Source organism: Jaminaea rosea (assembly GCF_003144245.1).
Source record: "Jaminaea rosea strain MCA 5214 unplaced genomic scaffold BDZ90scaffold_3, whole genome shotgun sequence".
Taxonomy (NCBI): domain Eukaryota; kingdom Fungi; phylum Basidiomycota; class Exobasidiomycetes; order Microstromatales; genus Jaminaea; species Jaminaea rosea.
Window position 1 is genome coordinate 435,437 of NW_020289977.1, and position 20,669 is coordinate 456,105.

General features: G+C 58.7%; 10 protein-coding genes across 10 annotated transcripts; 4 read left to right on the forward strand and 6 right to left on the reverse strand.

Annotated features, from left to right (window-relative positions):
• Positions 1 to 427: 427 nt before the first annotated feature.
• BDZ90DRAFT_217602 (WD40 repeat-like protein) lies at positions 428 to 1,642 on the reverse strand (the record flags this gene model as incomplete). Its single annotated transcript, XM_025504325.1, has 1 exon — positions 428 to 1,642. A coding segment is annotated over one exon (1,215 nt), but the record flags the coding sequence as incomplete, so codon positions are not given.
• Positions 1,643 to 2,003: 361 nt separating this feature from the next.
• On the forward strand, positions 2,004 to 4,122 carry BDZ90DRAFT_250064 (P-loop containing nucleoside triphosphate hydrolase protein). Its single transcript, XM_025507679.1, has 2 exons — positions 2,004 to 3,259; positions 3,330 to 4,122. The coding sequence occupies exons 1-2, from the start codon at positions 2,021 to 2,023 to the stop codon at positions 4,077 to 4,079; spliced, it is 1,989 nt and encodes a 662-aa protein (XP_025363474.1). The 5' UTR covers positions 2,004 to 2,020; the 3' UTR covers positions 4,080 to 4,122.
• BDZ90DRAFT_237773 (hypothetical protein) lies at positions 4,064 to 5,516 on the reverse strand. Its single transcript, XM_025507323.1, has 2 exons — positions 4,675 to 5,516; positions 4,064 to 4,589 (listed from the first exon to the last, which is right to left on the reverse strand). The coding sequence occupies exons 1-2, from the start codon at positions 5,367 to 5,369 to the stop codon at positions 4,292 to 4,294; spliced, it is 993 nt and encodes a 330-aa protein (XP_025363475.1). The 5' UTR covers positions 5,370 to 5,516; the 3' UTR covers positions 4,064 to 4,291.
• Positions 5,517 to 5,794: 278 nt separating this feature from the next.
• On the reverse strand, positions 5,795 to 7,289 carry BDZ90DRAFT_278275 (hypothetical protein; the record flags this gene model as incomplete). Its single annotated transcript, XM_025509075.1, has 2 exons — positions 6,370 to 7,289; positions 5,795 to 6,290 (listed from the first exon to the last, which is right to left on the reverse strand). Exons 1-2 carry the CDS (start codon positions 7,269 to 7,271, stop codon positions 5,795 to 5,797), a joined length of 1,398 nt encoding a protein of 465 aa, XP_025363476.1. The 5' UTR covers positions 7,272 to 7,289.
• Positions 7,290 to 7,558: 269 nt separating this feature from the next.
• Positions 7,559 to 10,189, forward strand: BDZ90DRAFT_278276 (hypothetical protein). The gene is made up of 2 exons (XM_025509076.1): positions 7,559 to 7,671; positions 7,754 to 10,189. Exons 1-2 carry the CDS (start codon positions 7,632 to 7,634, stop codon positions 10,030 to 10,032), a joined length of 2,319 nt encoding a protein of 772 aa, XP_025363477.1. The 5' UTR covers positions 7,559 to 7,631; the 3' UTR covers positions 10,033 to 10,189.
• Positions 10,190 to 10,251: 62 nt separating this feature from the next.
• BDZ90DRAFT_230874 (hypothetical protein) lies at positions 10,252 to 10,727 on the reverse strand. The gene has a single exon (XM_025505637.1). It carries the CDS (start codon positions 10,597 to 10,599, stop codon positions 10,420 to 10,422), a length of 180 nt encoding a protein of 59 aa, XP_025363478.1. The 5' UTR covers positions 10,600 to 10,727; the 3' UTR covers positions 10,252 to 10,419.
• Positions 10,728 to 10,899: 172 nt separating this feature from the next.
• BDZ90DRAFT_230875 (hypothetical protein) lies at positions 10,900 to 11,918 on the forward strand. Its single transcript, XM_025505638.1, has 5 exons — positions 10,900 to 11,181; positions 11,347 to 11,471; positions 11,539 to 11,559; positions 11,654 to 11,671; positions 11,754 to 11,918. The coding sequence occupies exons 1-5, from the start codon at positions 11,045 to 11,047 to the stop codon at positions 11,795 to 11,797; spliced, it is 345 nt and encodes a 114-aa protein (XP_025363479.1). The 5' UTR covers positions 10,900 to 11,044; the 3' UTR covers positions 11,798 to 11,918.
• On the reverse strand, positions 11,761 to 12,945 carry BDZ90DRAFT_230876 (hypothetical protein). The gene is made up of 2 exons (XM_025505639.1): positions 12,827 to 12,945; positions 11,761 to 12,735 (listed from the first exon to the last, which is right to left on the reverse strand). The coding sequence occupies exons 1-2, from the start codon at positions 12,867 to 12,869 to the stop codon at positions 12,101 to 12,103; spliced, it is 678 nt and encodes a 225-aa protein (XP_025363480.1). The 5' UTR covers positions 12,870 to 12,945; the 3' UTR covers positions 11,761 to 12,100.
• Positions 12,946 to 13,092: 147 nt separating this feature from the next.
• BDZ90DRAFT_230877 (hypothetical protein) lies at positions 13,093 to 16,420 on the forward strand. The gene is made up of 2 exons (XM_025505640.1): positions 13,093 to 13,622; positions 13,701 to 16,420. The coding sequence occupies exons 1-2, from the start codon at positions 13,150 to 13,152 to the stop codon at positions 16,252 to 16,254; spliced, it is 3,027 nt and encodes a 1,008-aa protein (XP_025363481.1). The 5' UTR covers positions 13,093 to 13,149; the 3' UTR covers positions 16,255 to 16,420.
• Positions 16,271 to 20,625, reverse strand: BDZ90DRAFT_230878 (hypothetical protein). Its single transcript, XM_025505641.1, has one exon. The coding sequence runs from the start codon at positions 20,128 to 20,130 to the stop codon at positions 16,510 to 16,512; it is 3,621 nt and encodes a 1,206-aa protein (XP_025363482.1). The 5' UTR covers positions 20,131 to 20,625; the 3' UTR covers positions 16,271 to 16,509.
• Between the last annotated feature and the right edge of the window lie 44 nt (positions 20,626 to 20,669).

Genomic DNA, 20,669 nt, shown 5'->3' on the forward strand with positions numbered 1-20,669 from the left:
CCGCTGATGTGCTCAATATGCTGCCCCTGTTGCCGAATGATGCAGACGTGCCAGCTGCGATGTCTTCGTGGCTGCGGGCGCTGCCTGACCCAGGGCTGCGGGGACCGCCCAGCCGTGGGATTCCACTGCCGCGAGCACTCAGTAGCGCGGCTGTTGCGTCAGGAGGTGGGAGGATGGAGCTTCGGTGGAAGGAGTTGGATCCATCTGGAAGTACGACGGAAGTTGTCGACCCACTTGCGGCCTTGTTCCCTACCAGGCCCGTCGTGCTCTCTGAAGTCGGTGCTGGTGCCGGCGGATCACGATACGAGATATTCTTTGCGTTCCTCCTGGTCTGCAGCACTTTGATCGGTCCACCAGGCTTATGCCCGACCTTCTGCATCGTCTCATCCGAGATAGGCCAGAGGCGCAGCGTTTGATCCTTGCTCCAGGTAATCAGCTGGAAGCGCCGGTCATCATGCTCGACGTCACCACCACCGCGTGTGCGGATCAGGTATTCCTTGACGATGTCACGATGCCCTGCGAAGCGCTCCACTGGCCCACCATCGGGCAGCTGATCGTCGCGAGCCCACATGCTTAGCGTGTGGTCACCCCGCTGCGGAAGAGTCATGACGCCCCGACCGAAAGGAAGGTGCCTCGCGCGCGCGATAGGCGTGGCGGTCTGGATTACTTGCTCCGGCTCGGTGATGCGTGTGCGGGCTGCGATGGCTTCCTTGGATGCTGGGGCGCTCAGATCCCACCATTTCACTGCTCCGTCCAGCGAACAGGTGATGAGCTGATCGAGACCGGCACTGGTAGTGTCCCTGCTCCAGTCAAGGCCGTAGATCATGTTCTCGTGCGCTTCGATCGTTGCTAGGGGAAGGGCGCCCTTGCGATCGTCCCATATCAGCACCTTGTTCGCTACAGCAGTCGCAAGGCGATGCGGAGTGGAGCGATTCCACTTGACCTGGGTGGCTCCAGCATTCCAGGCCGAGTACCCTTGGACAGGTTTGCCCGGCGTGCGCAAGTCCCAGACCCAGGACCAGGCGTCAATGGCGCATGAGGCGAGAATGTCGGGGTGATGAGCCGAGAAATTGATGTCGGTGATTGCTCGTGTGTGGGCTTGCAGGACGTACTCGATTGCAGAGGAGCGGAGTGAGGAGCCTGAGGATGCCTGATGATAGACGGAATGAGCGGCGGCTGTCGAGCTCGGAGAGACGGAGAGGGCCGCAAGATGTTCGTTGGAATGCGCAGAGGTCATACTTCCTGTATTTGCTTGTCTTGACATCCTCGTTCCCCCACCAATGTGGCCGCGACCGCCGGCGCTGACTCCACTTTCTGCCATGAATGGTGGCAGTCGCCTCGGCGCTCCTTCCGGTCGATTGAGATTCCAGATGAGCAGGCGATCATTACTCGTGCTAGCCACCCAATGCGACCTAGCAGGATGAGGTGACCATTGCACGTCTGCAGCCTCCCAGCTAGACAACTGAGCAAGGAACCGCGGAGGAGCAAAGGGCGACTCGAGATCGACAATGTAGAGTCCCTTTCTCGCTGCGAGGACCACATCCCGATTAGCCGGGCTTAAGCTCATGCTGCCGATGGGCTCATTGATGAAGATGCTAGCCGAGCGATAGAAAGTGCTGTTCGCATCTTGTCCAGGTGTCATCGTTGTCGTGCTGGCAGCAGGATCTCTGCCACCAACATCAAGACGGGCCCCAGGACCACCGTCCCTGGCCCAATTGAGGCTGTTGGCGAGGTTGGAAGACATAGCAGCAGCGGCCATAGCAGCAGCTCTCTGTTTCAAATGCCGGTCGTGCCGACCGTGGCGAGGCACTACTTGCTGCCCTTTGTTGTTCTTTTCAATGCGCTAGTGATGGGACTTGACAAGGCAAAGAGTGGACGGGCTCCGATCGGACAAGTGGACCGAGAGCGGGAGCGGACGGAGATGGACAAGATTGCGGCGCACAAGCCAGGCACAGAGCGACCGGAAGAAGGGTCTTGCCGGCGTTGCTTTGGCTTCCTTCTCCCTACAGCTTGCTTCTCAATGCTCTTCAGGATACCCCGGGCGGCGGCCTCGATCAAGCGGCATGGCTTAATTCACCTGCAAACTCCCCTTTCGAGGCGCACGGTCAGCTCATCTAGCAAGGCAGTCACCCGCCCTCCCCTCTTCCGCCTCTCCCAGGCCCTCATTCCTGGCCTCCTCGCGCGACATGGCCACACGCCTCAACCACTCGACCTCGAGATTCAAGATGCCGGACAAGCTGAAGCCTGGGCCATCACTGGGCCAGCAGCAGAGGTGGGTGGAGCAGTAAAAGCTCGCATCGTGGGCGCCCTTCTCGGACTCAGCCGTGTGGAGCAGCGCGACTCTCAAGGTCAAGTCAATCGCCCTCCTCTCTCCCACCCATTTCTTCATGGGACCACAAAATCGCCGTCGCAGGCAATACAGCTCGTTTCCTTCTCCTCTCGCCTCTCTTCAGTCAGTGCAGGGGGGTCCAACAATTTCATCGACTTCACCACACGCTACGGCGCTATTCGGGAGGAGGACAGGATAACACTCCGTGAGAATCTACTGCAGGGAATGGGCACGTACACTGGCTTGGTGGCTAGGATGGCACTCTATCATGATCCTTTGCTGGACCCATTAGAGGAGAAAAGGCAGGATAAAAAAAGCGGCATAACGAGATTGCCTTGGTCTAGTAGCGGAGACGAGCAGGCGACTCGACAAAGAGCAAAGGAGAACGTGGCCCGCCTTGAGGCGCTAGCCCCTCTGCTCAACTTGACGCACGGTGACCCACCCCTGCTCGAGCGACCACTCATTGCCCTCTCAAATGGCCAGACAAGGAGGGCACGCATTCTCGCCGCGCTTTGTCAGGGGAGCGATGTCCTGGTCCTCGAGGAGCCATTTACCGGGCTCGATCCTCCAACGCGTGCCAGCCTCTCCAAGCTGCTGGCCTCACTACACGCAGAGAGGAGGCCAAGGACTGTCTGTGTACTCAGAGAGCAGGATGAAATCCCAGGCTTCATCACCCACGTGCTGGCTATCGGGGACGAGGGGGAGGTGCTCTTCAATGGGGCGCGACCGGAGGGGGTCGGAAGGGCAGTCGAGCTTGCAAGACAGCGAGCCAGTGACAAAGGAGAATCCAGGGAGGAGGATTTCAAGGGCGGCTATCCTGTTCTCAAAAAGCAGGCTGCGCAAGGTGTAGGCAGAGGAGATGAGAGCGCCGAGCCTGTCGTCGAGTTGAACAACGTCAGCATCGCGTACAAGGGGAAGAAGGTGCTAGATGTGAGTCTGCCTGCCCCCCTTCCGCCTTTTCCTCGTGCTCATCAGCTCCTCCTGCCCTTTGTGCTTGCAGTCAATCTCCCTGAAACTCCCTCCTGGATCCCGCACGGTTCTCGTAGGGGACAATGGCAGTGGCAAGACGACTCTCCTGTCCCTTCTTCTCGGCTCTCACCCGCAATCATTCGCCCTGCCCGCCTCCTCCCTCAAATTACTAGGTTCTGCACGCGCTGCACCTCCTAATGCCGCACCTCTCCTGCTGAGGAAGGTAGGACAGCTGAGCCCAGAGCTGGCAAACGCATTTCCCCGCAGGGGCCTAGAAAGAGGTGGGCTGACGGTAAGGGAAGCGATTGCTACTGGATTTGAGGGGATCTTCACAAGACGGCCGGCTTCAGGCCGGACAGTGGAGCAGGAAAGGAGATTAGAGGAGCTGATTGAAGCATTTGCTCCTGTCATCGGGTTGCGAGGCGTCGCCGGGGCGGCCTCAACGGCAGTGACGACTACGGAGGCACTCCTCGAAGCTCCGTTCGCCTCCCTCACCCCTGGCTCCCAGGGAGTAGTGCTTTTCCTGCGAAGCATCGTGCATCGTCCCTCCCTCCTGGTGCTGGACGAGCCCTTTCAAGGAATGTCCTCACGTCAGGTAGCACTGGTGCGGGACTTCCTGGATGAGAGGGGTCGATTTGCGAGCGAAGGGCAGACCGAAGAGGAAAGGGAGTGGAGGACAAGAATGGCCATGGTCGTCGTCAGCCATTTTGAGGACGAGTGGCCGAGGGAAGCAGGGAGATTGTTGAGGCTAGTCGAGGGTAGGGTCAGCGAGATGATATGATTGAGCATAATGAAGGAAATCAAGCACGTACAAGACAGCCTGCGCTTGCCTGAAAGAAAGTAGAGCATCGATTTGTGTATGGTGACAAAAGGAAAGTGACTCACGAAGGCGTAGCGTCGTGGAGGGATATACATGTGTGAAAGGCGCGAACTAGAGTAGACATTGTGATATAGACGTGGTGAAGTAGAGCTGGGGTCCAGCTGCCGGTTCTCTCAAGATCGTACGGTGCAAAGTCCGCACTGCCTTCCCGCTGCATCACGCTCCACAACAGGGTCGCTCATCCCTCCAAAAAACGCGTCCAAGGGCGACTCGTCCATCTGCTCCTCTGCTGCTGCGGCTTCGCCGTCGTAGCGGTGATCGGTATCGCCTCTGCGACGCGAGCCTCGGCGATGAGGACGTAAAGGAGCACCTGCTACGCCTGGTGCGCCAGCGAGATTGGCGGCTTTTGCTGGTGTCGCTGCTTTGTCATTCGTAGAGGCCGAGGGGTCTGGCCCGCAGCCGCAATCGTAGCTGGTGCGATTGACAGCGTTTGAGAGTGATTTGGTCAGTATCATGCCGACTGACGACCAAGTCAAGCGATGCACCTCGTACTCACGTCTCATCCAGCTTGTCGCAAGGAAACTCTGCCTTGCCCAACCTCTTGTTGACCCTGTTGTGCGCCGAACAAAGCCAGAGACTAGCAGCCATTCGACTACTGGTCTGCGGCGGAAGCTCCTTCAAAAGCTCCTGAAAGTGGTTTGCGCACTCTCCGCAAGGGTAGAGAAGCGCAAAGCTGTGGAAGAAGGTGGAGAGGGTAGTACGTTGCTCCGGTGTAGGGTGATCGGGGAAACGGAGCGTCATGGTATGGAGGAAGCGCCAGGTTGCTCGACCTAGTTCGGCTTTCGCTGTTTCGTTGCCCATCTTGGAGGCAAAGGCAGAGTTGCCATCTGCTGCCGGTAAGGCCGGGGCGGCACTACCAGGTGATCCAGCTGCTGAGCCTTTGCCCTGCGTCTTCCAACTCTCTCTCCAGCTCTTCCAGTAATCTCCGGCCTTAAGCTTAGCTGGCTCGACCAGGTTGTCAGGCCATCGCCATCCACTGTCTCCCTTGCTCTGGTCGTCATTGCTCATGACTCCCTTGCCCTGCGTGGTGCCACTCGAGGGCGAGCCGGGCAGAGAGCCGGCTGAGCCGTACCAGCTTCCCGTCGAGGGAGAGTAGATCCGAGAGGGGGAAGTGGGACGAAGATAGAATATGGTGGGGAGGAAGAGGACCAGGAGAGCGAGGAAGAGAAGTTGTGTGAATCGAGAGGCCATTGTGGTTGGGTTGATCGGCAATGGCAGTACGCTGCTGAGTTTACGATGGCGGATGGGGTCGGAGGATGGGCGGTGAGAGCGACGAGCTCGTCGCCTCTGAGTTGTTGATGAGACACTTCTTGGCCCTTGATGGCCCGCCTTGAGGCTGCTGTTCGACTCCCTCTCTGTTCTCGACGACAATTGATTCAAGGGATGGGTGGAACGGCAAGAAGGGCAAAGCAACACGGCGTTCAGCTGAGCGCTCATAGAGCAGTCCGAGCGCGGACAGACCAGACCTCGGGGCGTCGAGATGCAGCCTCGACGCCCAGTCCAAGCGCGACGCCACACCAAATACAATCGATCCTCAATCGAGGAGTTTTAACAAAATGGATGGCCAGCTGAGATGAATTGGCATCGGTCTGACGATCGAGCAGAGTAAGAGGCCGCTACGAAAGATCAACCTCTTCGCCTTCGTCGTCGTCCACATCGCCGCCCTCCTTCTTGCCGGCCATCGCCCCTCCCAAGCTCACATCCTCCATGCTTCCTCCGTCTGGCAGCTTGTGCCCACCATTCGTCTCCTCTTGACCTCGATCCACGACCGTCTCGTCTGCTGCCGCGCCTGTCTCTGGCAGCTCTTTCGCCTCACCAAGAGGTGATGCGGGCTGCTCGTCTTCCTCGATCGCTTGAGCTCGAGCAACGGTAGGCGCCTCCTGATCATCATCCTTCTCTGCGGGTGGGGGCACGGGCTGTTCCTTGTCTTCTCTCGCAGACGCAGCATTATCTGATGCTGCTGCTGTGACTGCTGCAGCTGTAGCTGGTGCTACCTCGGGCTCAGTCGCCTGCGATACGGACTGCCTCGCGTCTTGCTTGCTGAGGAGGCTGCGCACCGACGATTGATTGGGCGGCTCCTTGTCGATGTAGTAGGATGAAATGGGGACCATCCTGGCGGCGGCGAACGGATGTACGGGTCAGCTCCCTGCGTGTAGAGACCTGCGGTCTTCTGCTTCTCGCTTGCACTTACTTCTTGGCCTCCCAACACGCGACGATCCACTCCGGCCTGATGATGGGTATGTTCAGCTGTAAAGCCTTGCGGTACGTAGCCCCTTCGCCCGTCTGTCCATTGGCAGTCGCATTCGCAGCTGACCTCGCCCTGGGTGAGGTGCAAATATAATGCGTTGTATCGATCTGCAACTTTGTGGACGCTTTTGCGCCCATCTGACCGAGGAGATCCCTTGCAAGAGCCTCGAGCTGCGTCACCGGCTCATCGGGCTCATTCTCTGCGACTGCCGCGCCTCCCTCAACAGCGCCAAAGCAGACGGAGATGCCGCTTGTGTCGGTCATGAGGTGCGTCTTTGTCCTGATCGTGTTGCTCGTCAGGGTACCAGCGGTGGTCTTTAACACGAGGTGGAAGGCGTACTCGACTCCTACGTCAAGGCCGCTGAGCTTCGTGCTGGTGTTCTGCAGAGGATTGGGGATGGCCGCAAGTCGCGAGTTGTTGCGATAAATGTCCAAGGAGAGCAGCTTGGACGAGGCCAGATCCATTGCGGACCACTCGAGTACGACGCTGGTCTGTGTCACAGCTCGCAACCTCAGCTGCGGGGCGACAGGCCCAGCTCGTCCAAAGGTATCGAGGATATTCCGCTGCAGATCGTCAAAGTCGCGCTTGTTCCTCTTTTCCTGATCTACATTGCGCTTCACGACGATTTCAACGACAGACCCGCTTGTGACGTCTTGAGGAAGGAGGAGCGAAGGGAACTCGATGAGTGAGGCACGAGAGCCCAAAAGAATGGCCATTCCTGCATCGAGCTTGCCAACGGTGAACTGTTGCACCGAGGAGGAGGACGTGGAGGCTGTTGATCCTGAGGATGAGGTGGGGTTGTGCATGTGTACGGGAGCCACCTTTTCAGGGCTGTGTGTCGCCATAGTGCAGCAGTCAACGAGGGATGGTTGAAGAGTAGGTTGCAAGAAAGTCGAAGTCAGAAGTCCGAATCAAGCTCGAGCAGCTCCGCGTCGACGTGGTCCGAGCGGGCAGGCAGACCTCAGGACACTTGAGAGAGCGAGAGGGCGGACCCACACTTGCCTGCTTGGCGCGCTGCTTGCTCGGAGGCTGAGCCTGGATGTGTGCACTCGAGAGGGCAGGCGGCAAAGCAATGCGGGGGAGAGAGAGAGGGAGAGGCAAGCAACGAGCAGCTGCTGCCTTCGCTTTGCAACTCCTGCCCTCCCGAACTCATCCTCACTTTAACTTTACACTTTGCCACGACAGCAGAAGACACAGCGACGAAGATGATTGGCGCTCACGAGCGTACGCAGCCTGGCTACAGGGGTGAGTGGAAGCGTCAGCAACACCAGAGTGGCTTATAGGCGGACTGAATGTCCTTTGGCCACCTCGCCGTTTCCCGCAACAGACAACCTCACGCCGTGGCAGCAGGATGCCCTCTTTGAGCTGTGGGGCCGCTTCTTCCGCCTCTGTCAGTCGCCAGCAGGCTCTGCAGATGAATCTACCGACTCAAATGCTCGCCCGCAAGCGCCAAAGACGAGGTCGACGTGGGCTGCCTCGATGCCAGCATCCAACAGCTCGTCCATCAGCCCATCCACGGCACCTTCCCGATCCGCCTCTCGCGAGCATCTCACCAACAATGGCCACCCTCGACTCTCCTCCTCCAACCTCGCCGCAGCAAATGCCGCTCGAGAAGCTGCTGCTGCCGCCTCCTCCTCCTCCTCAACAGGCGTAGCTTCATCCACGACGCCAACGCAGCACACCGTCTCCGCTTCAGGCAGCCACATTCCCAAAGACGACCAAGCGAAAGCTCACGTTCAAGGCCAGCATGAGGCCAAGGAGATGCGCAATTTTCTCCACAAGTACGGCGGGCAGCGTTTGCGCAAGGTATTCTGGCAAATGGTCAAGGGCGAGCACCCAGACGTAATCATGCTGCGCCTCCTTCGCGCCCGCAAGTGGAACGTCGATCGGGCAGTTGCTGTGCTAGGATCGACCGCAGCCTGGCGAGTGGAGAACGACGTCGAGGCCATAGTCAATGGTGGCGAGCTGGAGCTCACAAGCACACGCGGAGGCATGAACATCCTCCGCAACGGCATCTCCTACATGTACGGTGCCTCTGCCGCGGGAGAGCCAGTTTACATCATCGAAGTTGGGCGTCACTTTTCCGCCTCCCAGACCCAAGATGAGCTTCGGAGGGGGGTCATTCTCCTCCAAGAGACGTTGCAATCCCTCATGCCCCCACCCTGTGAGAGGAAGATCGTGATTTTCAACATGAACGAGTTCGGCATCCGCAACATGGACTGGTGGTGCGTCTTCTTCATGGTGAAAACAATGGAGTGCTTCTACGTCGAGACACTTGCCCGTGTGTATGTGCACGGAGCCCCCTGGATCTTCAAGCCCATCTGGTCAATATTGAAGCCGCTGCTCGACCCCGTGGTACGGGACAAGATTCGACTTACGGACCAGCCAGAGGAGCTGGCCGAATTTGTGCCGCTTGATCGGCTGCCCAAGGATAGCATGAAAGGCCAGATGCAATGGGCTTTCGACTACCCCATGCCCGATCCCCACGAGAACGATCTCCAAAAGGATACCAAGATGAGAGACAAGCTCCAAGAGGACTACTTCTCCATCTGCTTCGACCTCGAGCGCGAAACACGCGCAATCGTCCGTGCCCTTGCCAAAACCTCCTACAAGAGGCGAGGTTCCTACAAGTCCTCCAACCAAGAGTCGTCAGACGACGGCGGCTCGGTCGTAGGTGGCGCAGAGTACGATGAGCCACCAGAGCTGGCCTCCCTCAAGGCGCGGCGCGATGTCCTGGCAACGAAGTTGCGTGTTGCGTGGCTCAAATTGCGCCCGTACATGGTGGGCAAGACTATGGTGGATCGCTGGAATGTACGTCAGCCGGATGGAGTGCTCGTTTGGTCGTATCCGAAGATGGATGGGAGCGTTGAGAAGCAGGTGCTGGGTGAGGCTACGAGCTTGCCGGCATTGGAGAAGAATTTGGCCGCCATTGAGGAGGGTGCGGCAGCTGCAGCGAGTACGCCGCCCATTGTGGATGGGGCCAGTAGCAGCCTGGATGCGCAGCTGGCCAGTCAGATGAGGCCTACTTCCCCACCGTCTGCAAGCGTGGCAGGCATCATGGACGGGTCGAGCGCACCCCATCGTGTCCAGTCGGGGAACAGTGGTGCTAGCTCCAGGCTGCGGGGCCAGAATGGCAACAAGAAGAGCGAGAGAAGGAGCTCTGGCAACGTAGCACCTCCCGGCATGGCTCCGATGCCGTCACCGCCGCAGGAACACCTGGCAAAGATGAGCTTGGCACGCGCAGATGGTGCGAGTCCGTCCGGCTCGTCGCCCGGCGGCAGTGGCGCTCGCCCTTCTACATCTGGGTCTTCAGGACCAGAGTCGGCCCTCTCGCACGGCACGGCTGATACTGGCTTCCACTCGATGTCCACTATCCATGCCAGCGCGGGGGTTGAAGGACAGGATGCAGACTCCGTGGCTGTCAATGGCAGCAAGAGGGCATCCGCTATGGGTGGAGCGACGAACAGCGCGGGGTCGACAGACACGCCGCCGAGTAGCGTGCTGGACGGCGGAGAAGCTGCTGCAGACCACCTGAAGATGACAGACGATCGACATGAAGCGGAGGTGCCCGTCCATCCGCTCGAGCGTAGCGTAGATGGTTTGTGAGCGATCGATCCTCCCTCGGGCGCTAGGCCCGCCTCGGCCTTATTCAGTCTTCTATGCTACGGAACCCTTTACCCACATTTCAGTCGTTTCCTCGTATATCTGTGCTACCTCTGAGTCTTCACAAACTCGCAACAATCGTCAGACCGTTCGTTACGATGAGCTCGGAGCGATTGCATTGCACGCAGATGAAACGTCAAGAATCGAGTACAGCATGTCCCACCACCCCATCTAGCCCATCCCTCTCCTCATGCCGACTCCCTACCACAGCGCCCAGTACCGACCACGAACCTTTTCACAGTCCGCAGCATGAGCACCAAGCAGGGTGGAGAGTCGTGAAGGAGAGGGTACGACCATAAGTTTAAGTCCCTCCCTACCGAGCACCTCCATTCACGCGAATGAAAATATGGCGGAGGAGCTCAGCAGAGAGAGTGGATTGCGGTGGATTGATCTGTGCTCCTCACCAGGAACCGCGATGGCTAGATGGTCACGAGGACCGGGCCAGGCGGGCAGAAGGGAGCTGTTTGTAGGGAAGGGGAGGGAAGGGGAGGGGAGGGAATGGGGGGCCATGGGAAGAACGACTGATTTGCAGGCGAAGAGCAGACGCCAACAGTTTGGCTGAAAATGTGTCGACACATCGCGTGCGGATCTCATACCATGCTGAAGATAGTTGGATGAATTGTGATGTGAGGAAGAAAGGAAGGAAGAAGTTGAGGTGGCCCTGCTCGTCTGATTTCTTCGCAAGCGCGGACCTTTCCTAACTCGCTCTCTCTGCCTCTTCCGATCCGAGGCGCCAGGCAGGGGCGGATGTGGAAGCAACACTTCAATCAAGCGGTGGAGAGGAGCGAGCTCGAGGGTCGAGCTTGAGCTCAATTCATCACAGTCACCGCGACCACCATTACCGTCACCATCATTGCCCTTCTGTGACGCGCACGCCTGGCGCGACCAACACGTTGAGCAGAGCCGCACACCTTACTTCAAGAAGCTCACTTACATCGCCCCAGCGCACTTCACCATGACGGACGTCGACAGCAAGGCGCCCAACGGCTCTAACCAGGCTGCAGGTAGCAGCCCAGCGGCTGGCGGGTCGGCCGCTCTGCCCAAGCAGGCCATCATTAAGAACGTTGACATGAGCGAGGAGATGCAGCAGATGTGAGTTGGCGCCTGGGTGCTATCGAGTGCTTCCTGAGGCTACTGGTGCGAACTGGATGGGGGGGATGCCTGAGGAGATACGTCGATCGCACGCCTTCATCCACGCGCTAGCTTCTGACCGTCTTTCCCTATCTTTACGTCCTTTTCCTCGTCACTCGCTCGCAGCACCGTTGACATTGCGCAAGATGCCTTGAGCAAATTCACACTGGAGAAGGACATTGCTGCTCACGTCAAGAGGGCTCTGGACCAGAAGCTCGGGCCCACATGGCACGCCGTTGTTGGGAAGATGTGTGAGTGCGGCGTGGGGCAGTCAGAGAGGCAGGATCAGTACTGACCGGCTCATCATGCCACTGTCAGTTGGTTCGTACGTCACGCATGGTGAGTGGATGATCCTTCACCTCATCGCATACAAGGCCAGGAAACTGACTCCGATGCTCGCTGGTCCTCATTCTTCCCTCATCGTTGTGAACAGAGACGCAGCACTTCATCTGTGAGCTCTCGTCCTTGCGCGGTAGCATGTGGATCATTCGCTGACGGGTTCATCCATCTCATCCTCACTCCTCATTACCCAGACTTCTACCTCGGCCAGACTGCCTTCTTGCTCTGGCGAGCCTAAGAGCAGAAAGCACGGCTGTCTCAAAGAAACACCGTGAACGTGGGCGGTGGGCATCAAGAATGACCAAGACTGGACTTGTGGGGAGACATACCGCGACGACGGTGGGGGGAGGATCTGCGGGCGGCCTTTCTTTTAGTCGTGTATTCCCTCTGCCCGTGTAACAACATCATATCATCTCACCACGTCGGCGTAGCATGAAGTTAGCGTCGTATGTACTGATCGTCGCGATCGTCTATTGTTACAAGTAATTTGTCAGCCTCTCCACCTTACCTGCCCCTGCATGACCTTGCCATATGCCGCCTCTTATCCCTTCAACAAGCCATCCAAAGCAGCCTGCATCCTCTGCATGTCTTCCTCCTCTTCCTGCCTCGAATTTGAAGCCTGAACTGGCTGTGGAGCCTCCAGATCCGGTAGCGGCCCAGTCGAAGCCATCTGTCCCAACTTGCCATCGGTCAACTCAAACAATACCTTATCCACAGCTCCTTGAGCCTCTTCCTCCATCTCATCTTCGTCTTCTCCAAGCACGCCACTATCCATGGTATCCTCCATCATCTCCTCCATGATTCCAGCTTTGACCATCTCCTCGCTCATCTGCCGCATCGTCGCGTTGAGCTGAGGTAGCTTGACGAGCTGTTTGCTCAACTTCATGATTTCGGCAGACTTGGCCATTGATCCAGTGACCTTGTACATTGCTAGCTGATGATTGAGCTGCAGTCCGATGCTGTTGAGCCTGGCCTTGGATGTGACCAAACGATTGCGTTGCGCTTGGGATCGGACCACTTGGCGGGCGAGGATCTTTGCTGATTTGACGTCGCTCTTTGTAGCTAAGCGCTTGACTTCTTGCTTGGCCTTTGAAACGGCTGTGTCTATGTTGCGGATTTCGCGGTCCAGATGGCGTTGCTCTGAGCGCAATTGTGACTGGACTTGCTTGACTCGCTCTGTATGGGTGTGAAAGGGTGTGTGTGGATGTATGCGTTAGCTGATGAGGGAGCGTCCAGACGTCTGAGCAAGATGCTGCGCTTCACTCACCCTCCTTGGTCGGGCCAAAGAGGAAGCGGTTGACCGACTGCATCTTCGCCGCGGTGAGCGAGGCTGATAAAGCAGCGGGCAAGTGTAGATGTAGAAGGAGTTGATGTTATGCGGTGATGGTGGTGGTGTTGGTGGTGAGGAGACAGAGACTGAGCATTGGTGGAGCCGCGGGGCAGTCGACGTCAAGTCCACTCAACTCAAACGCCAGTCCGCCCCCGGTCCTCTCGACGGCGACGACGGGAGTCGACCACTCAACGCGAGTGCGACGTGGCTTGGTTGGTTGCCTTGCTTCTTGATCATCACCATCGACAGCGACAGCAGCCATGTCGTCTCCAGCGGCCGCAAAGAGGAGATCAATCTCCTACACGCCCGATGACGACGATGATGATGGCAATAGCGTACACTCTGGGCCTTCAACGTCAGTCAGAGCACCTGCAAATCAGGGTGGAGACGTCCCGATGGCACAAGACGCTGATGAGGACGAAGACGAGCTAGAGGATGATGACGATGATGATGATGACGACGACGAGGAGGGACGCGACGATGACGAGGATGGTGACGAGCTCGAACCAGGCGACGAAACTGGCCGCGCCGACGACACTGCCATGGCAGACGTCACCATGGCAGACGCAGAGGTGGACGGTCAAGACGTCAAGCCATCGTCCGCTGCCCTGTCGGCAGGCAGCGCAAAGAAGCTAAAGAGTTATCACATCTCTCGCGCTTCAGAGCCGCCTATTCCACCCGATGTCAATCCTGGATCAGCAAATCTGTACTCTAGCCACACAGGAGAGAAGCTGTGAGTGAGCGCCGACTAATGAGAGCTCAGTGCTCAGAGCTGACTCTGCCCCTCTGAACGTACGCCTGCGCCTGCCAGCCTTCGCAACACGCCTATCAAGAAAATTGATGGCACCACATTCCACCGCTCAGACTTGCAGCATGCTCTCCTCATGGAGATCTTTGGCGACACGACGCGTTGCTTCCGCAATCCACGCCCAGCCCCTGATAACCTCTTGACCACAGCCCCTCGTCCGGGAGAGGCAGCCGCTACCGGCGTACCAGAGTACTCGCCCGTCTATCCGTACGGTCAGTCCAAGGGAAGCTCGCGCAAGAGCCACGAGACCAAGGAAGAGTACGAGGCGTGGGAGAAGCGATGGGAGGAGTATCACAAGAATCCCTACCCCTCAAGGGAGCAAGACCCAAATCGGCTTGTACCACGCCCTGGAGCCAAACTGCTCACATTCAAAGAGCTCTATATGGAGGCCTTGATGAATTCGCCGCGCTGCACAAAGGCTGTACGAGATAAAGTCTGGAGTGACGAGCAGTTCGCCGAGGACTTCGCCTGCGTCAATCTTCTCATCAACGTCGGACGCATGAACACCACGCTGGCCTTCTATGCTCAGATGCAGACCGTCTTGCGCTCCTACCACCCTCTACCTGCTCTGCAGGGTAACGAAAATTCGCGCAAGCACATGCAGGACGCGCCAAGAATGAAGTCGCTCCTCAAGTCGGTGCTCCTCCCCTTCGAAAAAGCCAGCACGGGCCCAGGCTCAGCTCCCATCTCCAAGGCAGCTCAAGCGGCCGTCGCAGAGCATGCACCTGCTCCACACGAGATGCTAGAGATTCCCAGCACGCTGGAAGAGATCCTCAAACGCCACAGCGAAGGTCGCGTGCCTGCAACCAGCGCTGTCAATCTCATCTTCGCATTTGCCTCGCAAGCAAATGATCTGAGCGCCATGCATTTCACTGCCCCACACGACGTTCACTCCATCTTCTTCCCGCATAAGGACTATCCTATTCCTGCCAAGGATCGAGCAAGAGCATTCCTCTGGTTGGTCTGGCATTACCTCGAAGGTGGGGCTCTCCTGCCGCCAGGAAATGAGGCGACGCGTTCTAACCCCTTCGCGGACGAGAGAGCTCAAGTGTCGTCGCAGAGGGCGAAGGCAAAGTGGGACTCGCTGGATGACAAGGGAAGACGGAAGGCTACAGTTGGAGGAAAGGGAGTCTTGTGGCTCGGCGTTAGGAACAAGAAGGAACCCCGGGCCGCTGCCGCCAACGAAGCGGCAGCATCAACTGCAGGGCCCAGCGGTAGTGGTAGTGCGCCCACCACGGCAAACAGCGAAGCCACTTCAGCGGCGCACAGCCTCATCTCCAACTCGCTCGTCGATGACGCCGACTCGGGCGGCTGGGTAGTCGAAGACAATGAAAAGTACACGCATCGCCAACTCGCCCCTGACTGGCGGGTCATCTCGCAAGAGGCTATCCGCGAGGAGAACATAGACCTGCCCGACGAGTTGGCTTGGGGAAGTGAGCAGGCTTCAGAGAGGAGAGACTTCATGGACCGGATGGCTGAAGAGGAAGCGGCGGCTAAGGCGGGCAAGGGGGCGGGAATGATGACGGGTCAGGGTGCGGGTGAAGGCGATGATGCAGCAGAGAGTGGGAAAGGAAAAGGCAAAGGCAAAGGGAAGGGGACGGCTACGAAAGGGAAGGGAAAGAAGTCACGTGGCTATGCTAGCCTTATACCAGGCTCTGCGGCGGCTATTGCGGCTGCGAACGCATCCGCAGGTGAGGCGGGTAAAGGCAAGAAGGGGAAGAAGCCTAGGGCAAGCAGAGCCAAAGGAGCTATTGTGTCACAGGCAGAGGAGAATGCTGCGCGTGCTAGCTCCTCAAAGCTTACCGGCGCACCAGTGGCAGGCGGCAGCAAGATTGTCCTTGGTGGTCTAAAGGGACGCAGGAAGAGTGGTCAAGATGAGGCGGACGAGATGCTGGCCGACTTACTCGAAGGCGGTGGCAGCAAGGACTCAAAAGGCGACGAATCAGCAGCCGATGCCAGTAGACGCCGCGCGCTCAGCTCCCTGCCAGGATACGATGATGACAGCAGCGATGAGGAGGATAGTCACGACGGCAAGGGGGCAACGGCGGGTGCAACTATCGGGGCAGAGCGCAGCCACACAGATGCTGCAGCGGCCGTAGCGCGTGCTGCGAGCAGCATCGGCGGGGCTGGCTCCGCAGCCGGTGGAGCGGGGGCAGCTGGTCTCCTCACCCTCGCAGGCTCGCAAAGTCTCCTACCCCCTCGAAGACCACTCAACGGCTCCGACCTCTTGCCTGGGCTGCGACGCGCTCAATCGCAGCAAGCAAACCTTCGACCCACGCACGACTCGTCCGACCCTTCCACAGGCCCCATCTCACATACTCTGCCTGGTCTGGCGTGGAATCGTATCCTCCAACGCGCTGTGAGGGGGCAAGGGGATGCTTGCTACTCGAGCGACGACGAAGGCGAGGCAATGGATGAGGCTGAGCGATGTGCTGACCTCTTCAGGGGTGAGCTGAGCAGGGTGCTGAACTGCGTTTGGGGGGCAAAGGGGAAGGGCGCTGGGAAGCGAAAGAGGGTCAGCGATGATGGAGGGGTGAATGGGCTGAAAGTTGAGTGATTGGATGGACTGGGCGGGCAAGTGTAGCTGATGGCATTTCATTGCATTGAATAATGACGAGCGATCACTCAAGACATATATGGTCCGACACGACGTCGATTGATGTCGATGGTGCTCAGCCCCCTTCCTCCCGATCTTGATCCCCATCGAAATTTAAGTGATATCCTCTTCTTTTCTGCCAAGTCTCGCCTTTCGGTCCCATCTTTGAGTAGCACACTGCTTGCCGCCCTCTCACGTACCTGCTAGTCCAGCGCATCACCTTCCCTCCCCTGCCAACCCCAACAATACCTGCGCAGCATCATGTTGTCTCTGCCTCGTTGGACTTCCACCGCTCCCGTTCCCGTTTGCACTGCTCTGTAGCACCACCTTCCCAGCTTTCTGATAGCGCTGTTGACCCTCACCGTCGTCTTCGTTGTCGGACGCGCTCGACAGAGGGGCAGCAAAGCCAGAGTCATCACCAACGTCTTCCTGCCTAGGGTGTTTAGACGCTGCATTGCTGGTACGGGACTTGAGTGCCCCGAGGGGGAGGAGACCGGGAGATGGTCCCGTGAGGCCGCTCTCGTTCTCCTTGTTCATCTCGGTATCACCGGCCGCGGTCGCAAGAGTAGAAAGCGAGGGGAGACGCTGTACCCTACGTTGCGGCTGAGAGGAGCTCTGTGTGCCATTGGCGGAGAAGAGAGGCGGAGGAGGCATGCTAGGCTGGGAGTGTACCTTGCTGAATGGCACACGCCCGCCCGTACGAGGGGTGGAGGAGGGCGGTGCAGCGGTCTGTGGATCGGCCTTGTTTCGCTGTTCTTGATCCTCGCTGCTGCCCCGGCTGCCGTTACTGCTCCCGCTGGAGGAGGAGTTGCGCTTCTCACCTCCGATGGCTGACATAGGCTGGCCACTGGAGTGATGACGAGCGGGAGTGTCTGCGCCAGTACGAGGCGTAGGCGCCGCGTACAGCATGGCTCCCTGCCTTCCTCGCGCGAGCGGACTATACGGCGCACCAGCCGCTGCTCCTATCCCGCCTGCTGCACCTCCACTGGCACGAACACTGCCTGGCATCCCTCCTGCGGCGGCGATCGAGTCTCGCGAGCTCGACGCGAGGTAGCGACTGGTAGAGTAGCGCGAGGAGCTCATGAAGAGGGAACCGAGCCCGCCAGCACCTCCAGCGCCGCTGACGCCGTTGCTGTTACTGCCATGACCGGCACCAGGCGTGGCGTGTGCCAAACCAAGCGCAAACGCAAGACTACGAGGCGTCATCTCCCGACTTGCCGATCCTTGCATTGAGGGACGATGCAAGTGGCTAGCAGGTGTGGCGCTAGTTCCATTTGTGGAGTAAAGCGATACACCCCCCATGCTAGACGGAGCCCACGATGAGGACGGTGCACCGTTGCGAGCCGAGGAGGGGGATTCCTCTGTTATGCCACCGAGCTGCGAAGGCAAAGTGGATTGCGCCGAGATCGAGCGACCGAACGATCGTGATTTACCTAGCTCGCTGCGGGGCGTACCGAAGCTTGGAAGACCTTTAGGGCTGACGAAGGAGTGTTGTTTGACTAGGTGAGGCGTGCCCGTGGCGCCGAAATGGCGAGGGGAAGGAGATGCGTGGGGGTGGTATTGCTGATGCGGGAGTGGGGTCGGTGGGAGGTTCTCTTGGCCCAAAGAGGCAGCAGAAACGAGTGAGGCGTCCTGCCCTGCAAGTTGGTTCTTCTTGCCCGATCCCCCAACGCTCCTCGGCCCCTCATCTGACTTACGCTTCTTGCCGGCCTTCGACTGGGTTGGCTGCTTCTTCACCACAGCATTGGGCAGGGCAAACATGTCCTGCTGACTCTGCACCGGCGGAGACTGGGGTCGTTGCACAAAGGCGAGTGGACTCGGCTTAGTACGGTCACGGCCCGCAGCCAAATCGAGCGTAGCAGCCCCGCACACAGGTCCAGAGATGGAGCGTGCCCAAGGGCGAGAGCGCAGCGAGTTGATAGCGTCAGAGCGGTCAGGGAGCTCCTTGCCTGCTGCTTGAGCTTTCACGAGTCGACGGTTAGCTGCACGACGGAGCGTCTGCTCTTCGTCCTCCTCCTCGCCGCAGATGGGTAGCCTGGTTGCTGCACCCTCTTCGCCGGAGCTCATTGAGCTACTGCTGCTCATCTTGGCCAGGAGGTCGCGTTGCTCTTCCCTCTGCTCGTGCAATGCCGCGCTGTGCTCCTCTGCCCTCTCGGACAGGTGGATCGCCTTGGCCAGTGTTGGGGGTAGCTGCTTGCCCCGTTCCGATAAACTGCGTAAGAAGGGTCGCTTTGCAGGTGGAGAAGCTTGACCGTCCAGCGAAGCACGGCCTCGTCTTGATGTGGAGAGGGACATAAAGCGGAGCAGATTAGCCTTAGCTCCGCTGCCGTGGCGGTGATGGGGGGAGTGATGGTGACGAGCACGAGAGCGACCGACGACTTGTTCCATGCTTGGGCGACAAAGAGCCGCACTTGAGCTGACACTGCGGCCCCAAGGGGAGCGTCCGGCAAAGTTGGCACGAGTGGTATCGAGCACAGACGCGTCGTTTTCGTCTCCTTCAGTGGTGTCGGTGCCTTCGCACTGCGGCGGCTTGAGGGCGTCGAGGCCGAAGACCAGGTCACGGATGTCGCGCAGCCGTTGACGGTCACCTTTGCGCTCGACAGCAGTAGGCGCAGATTGTGTCGATGGCAGCGAGATGTTCTCTTTGTCCTCGTGGACCTCAAAGGAGGCGGAAGGATCCCGTAAGCTAGCCAGTCCTTGACCATCGTGCTCGCTAGCGGGACTCTCTGCGCGTGACTCGGTCCCTTGGCTTGCTGCGATAGCATCGAGACTAGGCCACCTTTGCAGCGTGTGATGTCCCGACCCCAAGCTTATCGATCGCGACGGTGCCGTAGTGTTAGACGACTGTGACGACACAAGGATCTCTGCGGCAGAGTAGGCTGGCCCAAAACGACTGGCCCGCTTCCTCTCTGCCTGCCTACGATTCTGGAACCAAATGGAGATAGCCCTCGTCGTCATACCGAGCTGTGACGCCAACCTCTGACGCGTCGCTGAATCGGGGAAAGCTGTCTGCGCGTAGACGCTGACTAGAACGTCTGCCTCTTCCTTCTTGGTTCTCCTGCGACGCTTTTTTGGCTTGCCATCAGGACCAGTCGAGGTATCGTACTCGCGCGAGTCGTCATCATCGCCGCGTGAAGAGTCAAAGCTTTGTGACGCGTTGGGGTCTTGAAGTTCGTCGAGCTCTTCGTCTTCGTCTTCGCCTTCGCCTTCTCCCTCTTCTGCAACTGTGGTTGACTCTCGATCTCTGTGCGGGTGAGCCCCGGAACCACTTCTTGGGAGATGCGAGGCGGGTGATGAGGCACCGAGACCATACAGTACCGCATCTCTCGCTCCCAGTCTCATCGAAGTAGGCACATTATTGTCGTCGTCGTCGCGGTGAATAAAGAAGTCAGAGGGTCGTCCGGTACCAAAGGCGTCTTGGTGTGCAGCAGTCGAGTCCGGAGGAGGGAGGCGCCATGCATCGCTCAAGACACGAGCTGGTCTTGACGCGCTCGAGTCCTGAGATGCACGCAAGCTCAGCATTCCCGAAGCTGCAGCGACGTCTTCATCGTCTGCTGGTGTGGGTGAAGGGGAAGAAGGGACGCGTGCATCTTCATCCTGTGCCTTTGCCTCCTGACTGGGGCGAGACCCGGCATCGAGGGGCGAGGAAGTCGAATGATTGATGTATGCTGAGATGCTGTCGTCTGATGGCGGATTGTTCTCCTCGTCGCGGCGTGAGGCGATTGTCGAGAGGTGAGTAGCAGCGTGTCGACCTTCTCCGCTATTGCCTCCATTGAGGTGAGGCCGTGATGTTCCCGCGTCGGCACGCGATGGCGTGGCGGCAAGCGTGCCAGCCATTGACGCGGCGAGAGGAAATTTTGGAGGGGTTGGAGGCGGGAGAGGGGTACGGGAGGTGCGATCTTACCTCAATTGGAGTTGCAAGGGCTCGTCAGCGCGCTGGCATGAGTCGGCGAAGGGGTGAGGTTAGGGATCAAGGAAAAAGGAGGGTGGTGTTGGTGGTGGCCGAGTCTGTTGTGGTTGCTTCAGGGCGATGATGATGATGATGATGGCGATGGAGTAGGAAGGCCGACGAGCGATGACGCTATTGTTCAGCAGCCTCTTCTTAATAGATATGTGTGAGAGATGGGTGTCGAGTGGTGGGTGAGAGGGACCTTGGACAGCTAAGAGGCGTGTGTGGGTTGTGTCCTGTCTGGGCCCGTCAAATGGGTCGGGCGCGTCTGAGCCGCGTCCTGACATTTGCTTAGGTAAGCCGTGCCAACCCGCGCGTCAAGGAGCGGGAGGCGGCAGCTCATCCACTCGCGCGTCGTCAAGACTGGCCAAGACGTAGATGACATGGTATAGTGTACAGGGTGAGATGATTACAACGGAGATCTCTG